General features: G+C 40.6%; 1 protein-coding gene across 3 annotated transcripts in view; it reads left to right on the top strand.

Moving 5' to 3' along the window:
- LOC126258713 (N-alpha-acetyltransferase 80) overlaps nt 1-14,623 on the top strand; it is a 148,224-nt gene that overhangs the window by 46,848 nt on the left and 86,753 nt on the right. For 2 of the 3 annotated variants that reach the window (XM_049955664.1, XM_049955665.1), the window contains one exon: nt 5,791-5,950. The exons of the other annotated variant lie outside the window; for it this stretch is intronic. In XM_049955664.1, the coding sequence (XP_049811621.1) occupies nt 5,859-5,950 (92 nt within the window). In that variant the 5' untranslated portion in view covers nt 5,791-5,858. The remainder of the gene's footprint in view (nt 1-5,790; nt 5,951-14,623) is intronic. 3 annotated transcript variants of the gene reach the window in all.

The following is a 14,623-nucleotide window of genomic DNA, read 5'->3' as shown; positions in this document are numbered from 1 at the left end:
AGGACGTCGTTATCAGGAGAAAGAAAACTGGCAATCTACGGATCGGAGCGTGGAATGTCAGATCCCTTAATCGGGCAGGTAGGCTATAAAATTTAAAAAGGGAAATGGATAGGTTAAAGTTAGATATAGTGGGAATTAGTGAAGTTCGGTGGCAGGAGGAACAAGACTTTTGGTCAGGTGATTACAGGGTTATAAATACAAAATCAAATAGAGGTAATGCAGGAGTAGGTTTAATAATGAATAAAAAAATAGGAGCGCGGGTTAGCTACTACAAACAGCATAGTGAACGCATTATTGTGGCCAAGATAGACACAAAGCCCATGCCTACTACAGTAGTACAAGTTTATATGCCAACTAGCTCTGCAGATGATGAAGAAATTGATGAAATGTATGACGAGATAAAAGAAATTATTCAGGTAGTGAAGGGAGACGAAAATTTAATAGTCATGGGTGACTGGAATTCGTCAGTAGGAAAAGGGAGAGAAGGAAACGTAGTAGGTGAATATGGATTGGGGGGAAGAAATGAAAGAGGAAGCCGCCTTGTAGAATTTTGCACAGAGCATAACTTAATCATAGCTAACACTTGGTTCAAGAATCATAAAAGAAGGTTGTATACCTGGAAGAATCCTGGAGATACTAATAGGTATCAGATAGATTATATAATGGTAAGACAGAGATTTAGGAACCAGGTTTTAAATTGTAAGACATTTCCAGGGGCAGATGTGGATTCTGACCACAATCTATTGGTTATGAACTGCAGATTGAAACTGAAGAAACTGCAAAAAGGTGGGAATTTAAGGAGATGGGACCTGGATAAACTGAAAGAACCAGAGGTTGTAGAGAGTTTCAGGGAGAGCATAAGGGAACAATTGACAGGAATGGGGGAAGGAAATACAGTGGAAGAAGAATGGGTAGCTCTGAGGGATGAAGTAGTGAAGGCAGCAGAGGATCAAGTAGGTAAAAAGACGAGGGCTAATAGAAATCCTTGGGTAACAGAAGAAATATTGAATTTAATTGATGAAAGGAGAAAATACAAAATTGCAGTAAATGAAGCAGGCAAAAGGGAATACAAACGTCTCAAAAATGAGATCGACAGAAAGTGCAAAATGGCTAAGCAGGGATGGCTAGAGGACAAATGTAAGGATGTAGAGGCTTGTCTCACTAGGGGTAAGATAGATACTGCCTACAGGAAAATTAAAGAGACCTTTGGAGAGAAGAGAACCACTTGTATGAATATCAAGAGCTCAGATGGCAACCCAGTTCTAAGCAAAGAAGGGAAGGCAGAAAGGTGGAAGGAGTATATAGAGGGTTTATACAAGGGTGATGTACTTGAGGACAATATTATGGAAATGGAAGAGGATGTAGATGAAGATGAAATGGGAGATAAGATACTGCGTGAAGAGTTTGACAGAGCACTGAAAGACCTGAGTCGAAACAAGGCCCCGGGAGTAGACAACATTCCATTAGAACTACTGATGGCCTTGGGAGAGCCAGTCATGACAAAACTCTACCATCTGGTGAGCAAGATGTATGAGACAGGCGAAATACCCACAGACTTCAAGAAGAATATAATAATTCCAATCCCAAAGAAGGCAGGTGTTGACAGATGTGAAAATTACCGAACTATCAGTTTAATAAGTCACAGCTGCAAAATACTAATGCGAATTCTTCACAGACGAATGGAAAAACTGGTAGAAGCGGACCTCGGGGAAGATCAGTTTGGATTCCGTAGAAATGTTGGAACACGAGAGGCAATACTAACCTTACGACTTATCTTAGAAGAAAGATTAAGAAAAGGCAAACCTACATTTCTAGCATTTGTAGACTTAGAGAAAGCTTTTGACAACGTTAACTGGAATACTCTCTTTCAGATTCTGAAGGTGGCAGGGGTAAAATACAGGAGCGAAAGGCTATTTACAATTTGTACAGAAACCAGATGGCAGTTATAAGAGTCGAGGGACATGAAAGGGAAGCAGTGGTTGGGAAAGGAGTGAGACAGGGTTGTAGCCTCTCCCCGATGTTATTCAATCTGTATATTGAGCAAGCAGTAAAGGAAACAAAAGAAAAATTCGGAGTAGGTATTAAAATTCATGGAGAAGAAGTAAAAACTTTGAGGTTCGCCGATGACATTGTAATTCTGTCAGAGACAGCAAAGGACTTGGAAGAGCAGTTGAACGGAATGGACAGTGTCTTGAAAGGAGGATATAAGATGAATATCAACAAAAGCAAAACGAGGATAATGGAATGTAGTCAAATTAAATCGGGTGATGCTGAGGGGATTAGATTAGGAAATGAGACACTTAAAGTAGTAAAGGAGTTTTGCTATTTAGGGAGTAAAATAACTGATGATGGTCGAAGTAGAGAGGATATAAAATGTAGACTGGCAATGGCAAGGAAATCGTTTCTGAAGAAGAGAAATTTGTTAACATCGAGTATTGATTTAAGTGTCAGGAAGTCGTTTCTAAAAATATTTGTATGGAGTTTAGCCATGTATGGAAGTGAAACATGGACGATAACCAGTTTGGACAAGAAGAGAATAGAAGCTTTCGAAATGTGGTGCTACAGAAGAATGCTGAAGATAAGGTGGGTAGATCACGTAACTAATGAGGAGGTATTGAATAGGATTGGGGAGAAGAGAAGTTTGTGGCACAACTTGACTAGAAGAAGGGATCGGTTGGTAGGACATGTTTTGAGGCATCAAGGAATCACAAATTTAGCATTGGAGGGCAGCGTGGAGGGTAAAAATCGTAGAGGGAGACCAAGAGATCAATACACTAAGCAGATTCAGAAGGATGTAGGTTGCAGTAGGTACTGGGAGATGAAGAAGCTTGCACAGGATAGAGTAACATGGAGAGCTGCATCAAACCAGTCTCAGGACTGAAGACCACAACAACAACAACTGTAGTAGGCATGGGCTTTGTGTGTATCTTGGCCACAATAATGCGTTCACTATGCTGTTTGTAGTAGCTAACCCGCACTCCTATTTTTTTATTCATTATTAAACCTACTCCTGCATTACCCCTATTTGATTTTGTATTTATAACCCTGTAATCACCTGACCAAAAGTCTTGTTCCTCCTGCCACCGAACTTCACTAATTCCCACTATATCTAACTTTAACCTATCCATTTCCCTTTTTAAATTTTCTAACCTACCTGCCCAATTAAGGGATCTGACATTCCACGCTCCGATCCGTAGAACGCCAGTTTTCTTTCTCCTGATAACGACGTCCTCTTGAGTAGTCCCCGACCGGAGATCCGAATGGGGGACTATTTTACCTCCAGAATATTTTACCCAAGAGGACGCCATCATCATCAACCATACAGTAAAGCTGCATGCCCTCGGGAAAAATTACGGCTGTAGTTTTCCCTTGCTTGGAGCATCAAAACTGATACAGGGATTAGTGAAAGCAGGGTTGTCGTAGCGAGACTGATTATTGTAACACCCAAATCCTCCAAAAATAAATGAAAAATATACCTATTCAAAAAAGCAGATAAAAATTCATTTGATGCTTTCCTGAGAGGTAATCTCCACTCATTGCAAATTAATAATATAAGTGTAGACCAGATGTGGCAGCAGTTGAGAGATTTATACCACATAAATAACAAATAACAGAGTTGATCCTCCTTGGTACACAAAACAAGTTAGAACATTGTTGCAGAAACAAGGAAACAAACATGCCAGATTTAAACAGATGCAAAAGCCTCAAGATTGGCGATCTTTTACAGAAGCTGAAAGTTTAGTGCGGACTTCAATGCGAGATGTTTATAACAGTTTCCACAATGAAACTGTGTCTCAAAACCTGGCAGAAAATACCAAGAGATTCTGGTCGTATGTGAACTTTGTTAACGGCAAGAAACAATCAATGCCTTCTCTGCGTGATAGCAATTGATGTACTATCTAAGACAGTGTTGCCAAAGCAGAGTTACTAAACACGGCCTTCCGAAATACCTTCACAAAAGAAGATGAAGTAAATATTTCAGAATTCAAATCAAGAACAGCTGCCAACATCAGTAACGTCGAAGCAAATATCCTTGGAGTTGCAAAGCAACTTAAATCAGTTAATAAAAAACAAGTCTCGTGGTCCAGACTGTATATCAATTAGGTTCCTTTCAGAGTATTCGGATGTATTAGCTCCATACTTAACAATCATATACAATCATTCGCTCGACGAAAGATCCGTCCCCAAAGACTGGAAACTTGCACAAGTCACACCAATATTCAAGAAATGTAGTAGGAGTAATCCACTTAATTACAGACCCATATCATTAACATCGATATGCAGGATTTTGGAACATATATAGTGTTCGAACATTATGAATTACCTCGAAGGAAAAGGTCTATTGACACACAGTCAACATGGGTTTAGAAAACATCGTTCTTGTGAAACACAACTAGCTCTTAATTCACATGAAGTGTTGAGTGCTATTGACAAGGGATTTCAAACCATTTCCATATTTCTGGATTTCCGGAAGGCTTTTGACACTGTACCACACATGCGTCTTGTAGTGAATTTGCGCGCTTATGGACCTTGTAGTGAATTTGCGCGCTTATGGAATATCGTCTCAGTTATGTGACTAGATTTGTGATTTACCATCAGAAAGAGCACAGTTCATAGTAATTGACGGAAAGTCATCAAGTAAAAAAGAAGCGATTTCTGGCGTTACCCAAGGTAGTGTTACAAGCCCTTTGCTGTTCCTTGTCTATATAAATGATTTGGGAGACAATCTGAGCAGCAATCTTTGGTTGTTTGCAGATAACGCTGTCAGTTATTGACTAATAAAGTCATCAGAAGATCAAAACAGATTTCAAAACGATTTAGAAAAGATATCTGAATGGTGCGAAAATTGGCAGTTGACCCTAAATAACGAAAAGTGTGAGGTCATCCACATGAGTGCTAAAAGGAATTCGTTAAATTTCGGTTACACGATAAATCAGCCTAATCTAAAGGCCATAAATTACAATTATGAACAACTTAAATTGGAAGGAACAGATAGAAAATGTTGTGGGAAAGGCTAACCAGAGACTGTGTTTTATTGGCAGGACAATGTAACAGATCTACTAAGGAGACTGCCTACAATATGCTTGTTCATCCTCTTTTAGAATACTGCTGCGTGGTGTGGGATCCTTACCAGGTGGGACTGACAGAATACATCGAAAAAGTTCAAAGAGGGGCTGCACATTATGTACTATGGCGAAATATGGGAAAGAGTGCCACTGAAATGATACAGGATTTGGGCTGTACATCATTAAAAGAAAGGCGTTTTTCATTGTGATGGAATCTTCTCACGAAATTCCAGTCACCAACTTTCTCCTCCAAATGTGAAAATATTTTGTTGAAACCGACCTACATAGGGAGAAGCGATCACCATCATAAAATAAGGGAAATCAGAGCTCGTACGGAAAGAAATAGGTGTTTGTTCTTTCTGTGCGCTATACGAGATTTGGATAATAGAGAAGTGTGAAGGTGGTTCGATGAACCCTCTGCCAGATACTTAAATGTGCTTTGCAGAGTATCCATATAGATGTAGATGTAGGGTGAGTAGCAAGGTATCCTTTCCGTATTGTTGTTATCCAGTACTCAAATGAGTTTGTTTTGTGGCTTAACATATTTCATGCAAGGGCAGCTATGTTTGTATTAATTTAGGAAATCTGTGCATGAGAAGTAGTGTCATAATTATCAATCATAAATGACAAAGATGCTTTTCCAATAGACAAAAGATGCATATTCATACATACTGAGAGGCCCTGAAGAGGGATCTTGTATTGAGATTATGAATCTTTTTTGCAGATTTGGTGTTAGGTGACCTCACTATTTTTTTTTTCCTAAATTACATTGATGTCCACAATTAAAATTCAATGGAAGTTCTGAAAATCCATGAACATCCTAATCTGGTAGAAGAGTGTTGCAGTCTGATAAATATGGAATGGCCAAGGAGTAAGACAGCAAGGTATGTTAATTATTATAAGTAGAAAGAAACATAAATTTTGCAATTTCCCTCAGTATTTATTTTCACTTATGTATTCATGTTCTGGTGATCCTTGTTGTGAATATGTCACTGAATACGGAACGTGTCAGTTGTACAAGTTTGTTGTGGTTACATTCTATGGTATTATGTAAATAATACTAATCAGTTTCATACTGAAGTATCAACAACTTAGGTTCTGTTATAGAAAAATAAATTGTGCAGATCAATAGATAGTACAGAAAAATTAAATCTTACAGAAGATCTAATATAGCAAAATATGTATGTTTACAATAATAAATAGTCAGGGTCACAGATAAGGATGTGGGAACGTATTTGAGAGTTATAGATACATTTATTCTATTCTTTGTGGTTCAGAACTCTTCTGTTGTGTGAAATGATCCTTGCAACAGGAACTGCCTTGAGTGTTTTTTTTTTTTAAACAAGAGCTCATCATCTACTAAACAATTTATTTGTGAAGGGATGGCATTAAAAATCTTACAGCCACTGAAATGGGTCACTTTCTGTACCATACTCAGGTTTGCATGCACATAGTGGACAGCATCTTTTCTTCTAGAAATCATTACTATGATACACACTATTTGGTCGGTTCAAAAAGGGGCTTTTTTCACTATGAAACATATATATTGCGCAGTGGACATGAGGATTTCAACCTCCTTAAAAAGATTTCAGAATATGGCTCTGGGGTGGACTCCACTCATGATTCTTATCGCTCTTTCCTCTGCATGTAGCACTCTTTTAGCTAGTGACTGATTTCCCCAAAATATGATTCCATGTGCCATAAGGGTGTGAAAATAAACATAATAAACTGACACAATGGATTCCATATTATATAAGAGCAGACAATGCATAAAACATAATTTTCAGAATTCAGTCTTTTGCATGGATCCACAGTGTAGTTTGTTCAGTTTAGTATGCTATCAATATGTAAGCCTAGGTGCTTTAACCCTGTAAGTAGTACTTGGATATGTGCCATGGTATTAAGCCACTGGCACACTACACTTCAAAAATTCTGTCAATGATGTCTGCACAGGCCAGCCACCAGACGCTGCCTCTCGTGGGTAACACGACTTGAGCACATGGCACAGCATCTGCCTCACCTGCTGCTGAGGCCCTCCTCTTCATAAGTGCAGCACAGCTGGCACTCACTCTCATATTGTGTTCGTACTTACTGTCAGCAACTGTTTGTATCAGTACCTGGATTGTTTCTATGTTGTTGCCTATGTTCTCATTGGTTGTTTGCTTGTATGTGTAAGAAGAATAAACTGTGGTTAATTTTGGCTGTGATCTTTGTATCTTACAGAATGATACAATTGCGGATGAGTGTGGTGTTCACTTGTGCATGCTCAGTCTATTTCATTGTTCCTTCAGTTTTCTGTACACGGAGGCAGTGATCTAATCTCTGCTCGAGCAGCAGCAGGCTCTTAACAGTTGATATCACAAACTTGTCAGCCACACTAACTATGCAGGCTTTCACACCATTAGTACTCAGTGATATGTGACGCTATCATTCGTTGGCTACTGACAAAGAGGTGCGTCAGCGCACACAGCAATGTGAGTCCATCTTTAGCTGAATTGTTAAATATTGCTCTATCATTTGAGGTGTCTCATGCTGCAGGTGATTAGAGTGAGGCTTGGTGTGACATCGCCGTGGTAGCTCCTGTTTCTGGTTGTCGGGTGTCAGTCAGTTCTCAGAGGGAGGATGATATGACAGTCGTACAAACACGACTCCTGTGCTGCACTGGACAGCAGTGTGCCAAACAACAACAATAACTACAGAAACAGCAGTTCTCTGCACTCCCATCGTGCCTGTACTGTTTCTTGCAACATGACAAGGTTGCGTGCCCTAAGTGCTGGACAGCTCACAAAAACTGTAGGGAAACAGGACATATAGCATCTGTGCATTGTTCCGAGCCCACTCCTACAGACATGAATGTGGATGTTAATTTTGTGTCTGCAGTGACTACAAATTGTAACAAACTCTTTATCGAAGTGTGAGCAATGGACAAAGTGCTCAGACTATAAGTGGACACAGGTGCAGCTATGACTGTACTTAACTGACAAACTTATGTGGATTTGGGATCTCCTGGCATTGTCTCCAGTTACTCAGTGTTTGGTGAGTTACAACAGGCAGCCTTTTCCAATTTGATGTGACCAGTGCCCTGTGATTTTTCAGCATTTTTTGGAACAACTGAAAATGTCCATTCTGCGGTACATCCATAGAAAAGCATACGTAACTTACACACCTTGTTCATGATCTTACTCATACATATTGCAGGGTTGAAATGCAACTTGGTCAAGTCACACTTTTTTCACCCATCCGTTGTGTGTTTGGGTTTTGGGGTTTCTCGGGATGGTGTTAAACCTGTACTTTGTCATCTCACTGTGGTCACAGCTGTGCCTCACCCTACAAATGCCAAAGAACCCCAAGTATTTTCACATAAAATTGCTTCCTATCACAGATTTATTCTGGTGGTCACCACGTTGGCTTATCTCCTCCACAAGTTGCTCCACAAGAACATTCCTTTTTAGTGGGTGCCACCCTACGAGGGTACATTCAAGATTTGAAATTTAAATCACATTCTGCTCTTTTTTTGTCTACTTTCTGAAAAGGAACTAAAAAATGTTGTAATTTAATCTCAAAGATACATGAAGAAAATTTGTTCGACTGTCATACCAGAGGAATACTCTAAAAAACTTTTTTATCATTGAGAGACAAAGGACTAATTTCGAGATTCTTTTATTACTTCTAGTATTAACTACCTTTTTGTTCTGATGTGCTGGTGTAAAGACGTACTGTATAGTTAGATGTCTGTGTGTGTGTTAAATGATGAAAAATGTGTTTTATACTTTCTGTCAAGATCAAGCCTAAATCCCATACCAATGGAGTACAAATTATTCTGTTAATTTGAGAAGGTGAATTTTAGATGGAGGCGACGATTTTTACGATGGCGCTGCTCAACAATAGAGGTACGTGATTGTGCTCACTACTTTCCTTTGGTGGCCGCTAAATAAATTTCGATGTGTTTTTGCCAAGACATTCAGAACCTGCAATCTTCCTTTTCGTATAAAAATAGGAGTCCGATTGAAAAAGAAATATTCTTAAATTTAAATAATTGCAATTCTTTTATCCAGGCCATGGGGAATGATAGAAAGTATGTGCCTGCACCCTGATTGTACGTTCGCAATCTCGGAGTGTGTTACGACATAATTATTTTACACAAAAAAAATTAAGATAGATCTTTCTCATCAGATCGCAACCACTCGTACGCGAATGTACGTACCCGTTGAATGTGTCTAGTCAGTTGTGCGCATTGTTCTAAAGCTTTTCTGTTAATACTCTGTGGATTGCGTCTCCGCAATTAATTTTTGTTTATGCCGCAAATCACACTTCACGCGAAGTATTTATTACATAAGTTTCAGGCTCCATTTAATGTCAAAAAATTCCGAAGTATGGCTGACTAAGCAAACTGCTACAATAATTTCATATCTGTACAACTACAATAACAAAAAACAATAACAGAGAGGGTACGTTATATTTCCATCCTGGCCACCATCTGGTTTTGGCTACAAACGCCTCTCAGTATGGACTCTAGGTAACTCTTGTGCATTGATATGAGGATGGTTCCAAATGTCCAATAGCTAACTCATCAAAACACTCAACCATGCTCAGCAGTGCTACTCGCAAGTTGAAAAGGACTTTTGCTATTGTCTGTGCCCTCAAGACGTTTAATATGTTCTTGTATGAGTCTTAAGTTCCCCCTCATTACTGGCCACAAGCCTTTGATTTCATTGTTTGATCCTTCTGGTTAATTTCATGACAAAACAGCACATTGCCTCCAATGTTGGGCCTTGTTTCTGTCTCACTACAACTATGAAATACATTTTTGGCCTACCATGCAGCATGCCAATGCTGATGCACTGTCCTGGCTTCTGATTGGGCCTAGATCCTACTTATGATCATGATGAACTCGTTTGTTTTCTCTTAGAGGCAGAATGTACAGTGGAAGAGTTTAATATTACAGGCTCCCGGATCGCAGCAGCTGGCGCTGCGGATCCAGTTTTGCATCGAGTGGTTCACCTCCTTGAGCATGGTTAGCCAGACAGTTCTCTAGGCAGTGCTTCTGATCCTTTGTGTAACTATTTCATCCTCCATTATTTCAGTATTTGATGGTGTTCCTTTCGTAGCTACAGATGGACTGTCACCTAGTGTTGTGATCCCAATTGCTCTAAGGTGGGATATCCTTCAGCTCCAACATAAGGGCTTTGGCATGTCTTGCTTACCAAGTTATTGATGTGCCAGCATTTGTTTTGGCCCAATATCAATGGTGACATTGATATCTTGTTGCAGCTTGCTATCAGTGTGCTTCCCATCAAGTGGCATTGCAGGTGATGCTGTATCCACGGCCCACACTGCAGCATCCATAGGATCACATCCGTGTTGATTTTGTGGGACCCTTCTTAAATTCTTACTGGTTGTTGTTTGTTGATGCTTTCTGTAAGTTTCCATATGTTAGCCACAGCTGACATCAGAGAACAGTGGATATGTTTCAAGCCTACTCCAAAAATTTTACTATCGAAAAATTGCCTATATGCTTATGACACATAATGATCCACAGTTTGTGTCCCAGGCCTTCCACAATTGCTGCACCCATCAAGATATTCATCAAATGACTGTTCCTCCTTTTCACCTCCAATCTAACTTTTCCACATTCTCAAGATTCAAATGGAGAAGTATGTCGAGGACTCCTCCAGGAAAGACACCCTGACACAGTTCTTTACTGCCTACAGTTTTACACCAGTGAGGAATGAGAGTCTGGCCGAGATGCTCCGTGTTTGCCAATTGTGCTCCCACCTGTGTCTGCTCTCGCCACCTCACTAACACCTATCAATGTGGCGCCTTGTCGCAGTTCACTCCTGTCTCCACTGTCCGGCCGCCGACCAAAGTGAATTCCAGCTACGGTCCACAGCTGCTGGGGTCGCCATCTCTGTACAATGTGCACCAGTGCAGAGCTAGTGGTGCACCACCATAACCAGCTTTGTCCTCACGTTACAGTAATGGCCACAGGTCCATCACCACCTCCACTTTCTCTCTCAGCACCTATCCCAGCCTTGCAGGGCATCCCTGCTGTGGTGGGTGGAACCACCCTCCTTGTGGATGTCACTCCTCCTGCCTCTCCTCCATGATCCAGCCCCCCAGCGCCTGCTTCCAGGCCTTCTGAAATCTTTGCTGCTGGCGATCTGTCTGCACCTTTGCGTCCCTGAACACCAGTGTCTCTGGTACCCCTGATCGAGCGGCCAGCACCTTCACTGTCAGAGCAGTTGCATCTCGTTGAGGGACTGGATGTCAAGATGCTACCAGTGCTCTTGTTACCAGTTCTCTCTTGATACCGTGTGTGTCCATGGCCATGGCACTTCTGTTCGTACTCACCAGTTGTGGCTTGGAATCTCCTTCTGCTACCATCATCATCGTCTGTGGTATCCAACACAGAGGCCACGGATGGTTCACCTATGGCCCCAATGCCTGCATCGTTAAGAGTGTCCTTTTCCCTTAAGGGAGAGGGGTACCATAACCCTGTGTGTAATACTTGGATGTGCCACGGCACCAGGCCACTGGTGCACTACACTTAAAATATTCACCAATGGCATCCATGGCACCGTCTACCAGAGCCCTCCTCTTTATAAGTGCAGTGCAGTTGGCACTTGCTCTCATATTCTATTCCTACTTATAGTCAGCAACTGCTTGTATCAGTATCTGGATTGTTTCTATGCATGTGTCTATGTTCTCAACTGCTGTTCACTTGTATGTGGAAAAAGAATAAACTTTGGCTCATTGTGGTTGTGCTGTAGTTTGTGCCTTACAGTATGAGGTGCACTCAAATTCTAAGGCCTCCGATTTTTTTTCTAATTAACTATTCACCCGAAATCGATGAAACTGGCATTACTTCTTGACGTAATCGCCCTGCAGACGTACACATTTTTCACAACGCTGACACCATGATTCCATGGCAGCGGCGAAGGCTTCTTTAGGAGTCTGTTTTGACCACTGGAAAATCACTGAGGCAATAGCAGCACGGCTGGTGAATTTGCGGCCATGGAGAGTGTCTTTCATTGTTGGAAAAGGCCAAAAGTCATTAGGAGCCAGGTCAGGTGAGTAGGGAGCATGAGGAATCACTTCAAAGTTGTTATCACGAAGAAACTGTTGCATAACATTAGCTCGATGTACGGGTGCATTGTCTTGGTGAAACAGCACACGCGCAGCCCTTTCTGGACGTTTTTGTTGCAGTGCAGGAAGGAATTTGTTCTTCAAAACATTTTCGTAGGATTCACCTGTTACCGTAGTGCCCTTTGGAACGCAATGGGTAAGCATTACGCCCTCGCTGTCCCAGAACAGGGACACCATCATTTTTTCAGCACTGGCGGTTGCCCGAAATTTTTTTGGTGGTGGTGAATCTGTGTGCTTCCATTGAGCTGACTGGCGCTTTGTTTCTGGATTGAAAAATGGCATCCACGTCTCATCCATTGTCACAACCGACGAAAAGAAAGTCCCATTCATGCTGTCGTTGCGCTTCAACATTGCTTGGCAACATGCCACACGGGCAGCCGTGTGGTCGTCCGTCAGCATTCGTGGCACCCACCTGGATGACACTTTTCGCATTTTCAGGTCGTCATGCAGGATTGTGTGCACAGAACCCACAGAAATGCCAACTCTGGACGCGATCTGTTCAACAGTCATTCGGCGATCCCCCAAAACAATTCTCTCCACTTTCTCGATCATGTCGTCAGACCGGCTTGTGCGAGCCCGAGGTTGTTTCGGTTTGTTGTCACACGATGTTCTGCCTTCATTAAACTGTCGCACCCACGAACAAACTTTCGACACATCCATAACTCCATCACCACATGTCTCCTTCAACTGTCGATGAATTTCAATTGGTTTCACACCACGTAAATTCAGAAAACGAATGATTGCACGCTGTTAAAGTAAGGAAAACGTCGCCATTTTAAGTATTTAAAACAGTTCTCATTCTCGCTGCTGGCGGTAAAATTCCATCTGCCGTACGGTGCTGCCATCTCTGGGACGTATTGTCAACGAACGCGGCCTCATTTTAAAACAATGCGCATGTTTCTATCTCTTTCCAGTCCGGAGAAAAAAAATCGGAGGCCTTAGAACTTGAATGCACCTCGTATTATACACTAGGTACTTTGAACTATCCATCTTAGCTATCTGCTGCTCACCTAGGTTATTTCCTGTTTCCCCATCTTTAAAGGCTGTGTTGAACTGAATACAAGAAAGACCACTTACGTTAAACCAGTTCGCAGTATCCCTCAAAACTTTATTGGCTGACACACCGAGTTAGTCTAAGGAATTATCTATAAGTAGTGTAGTTTCATCAGTGAAGATGGTGAATTTACAATATTCTGTATAAAGAGGAAGACCATTAATAAAAATAATAAAAAGTAGGAGCACCGGAATTGAGTCCGAACGCACTCTACATGTGATGGTATCCCATTTTGATGATGTTGAGACATCGTCTCGACTGTCCAGTACAACTTTCTGTTTTCTGTTTGAAAGATACAATTCAAGCCATTTCCCTGCTGCACCACTTATTACTAGATATGAAGTTTTGTGTACAAGTATTTTGTGAGTGACACAGTCAGACACTTTTGTTAGGTCACAAAATATTCCAACCATCTTCATTTTTTTAAGAACTCCAAAATATTGGCAGTAAAAGCAAATATTTCAAATTATGTTGATAACACCCTCTGAAATCCAAACTGACTTTTGTTGATGATATTATGCCCACTGAGATGCTTGACAATCCTCGTTAGTTTCTCTAAAATCTTTGGAAAACATGTTAGGGCAAGATTGGCTGATAGTTTGCACTCTCTGCCTTATCTCCTGTCTTACACAGAGATTTTACAACTGCATACTTAAGCTGTTCAGGAACTATTCCTTGCCTAAGTGACGCATTGAAAATATGTTAAAGAATTTTACTTACGTGCCTACAGCAGGATTTTAATAATTTGCTAAATATGCTGTTAGTTCCAGTAGAGTTTTCTTCTTTCAGAGTTTTAATGACTCAGTTTCTGTAATAGTCATTATTGTTACTTGGCTCTGTTGCACAGTACTAGTTACACATGCTTCCAGAAAATTCATGGCTTGATTTATAGAGCCTTGCGGTCCTGTTTGTTCTGTTACTGTTAAAAAATGTGTGTTGACTGTATCAGGAATTGATCTTGGATCACTAACAAGATGATCCTCATTTTTTATTGCACTTTTCCCTGTTTCCTTCTTTACAAAATTCCAAATAGTTTTTACTTTACTGATTGAGTTATCAATTTCTCCTTTCATGAATATGTTCTTTGAAGCCTCTATGGTTTTGTTAACAGTTTACCTTATGCAGATTTTATGTGTAAAATGCATTCTTTGGATACAGTTCTTGATTAAACAGCAACTTACCTTTACACTTTTAAACTTTCTTTGTGGAAATGACAAACACAAAGCTAAAGTAATTACATGTACGAGAACTTTTCCATAATTATAACCTTTCCTGTCAATTTTTGCTGTTTTAACATTCAGATATTTCCTCTTTCCAAATGTGTTCTGTGTTGCCTTTCATTTAGAGTTTGACTGTA

Source organism: Schistocerca nitens, chromosome 1 (assembly GCF_023898315.1).
Source record: "Schistocerca nitens isolate TAMUIC-IGC-003100 chromosome 1, iqSchNite1.1, whole genome shotgun sequence".
Taxonomy (NCBI): Eukaryota; Metazoa; Arthropoda; class Insecta; order Orthoptera; family Acrididae; genus Schistocerca; species Schistocerca nitens.
This window is presented reverse-complemented; position numbering and strand designations above follow the sequence as displayed.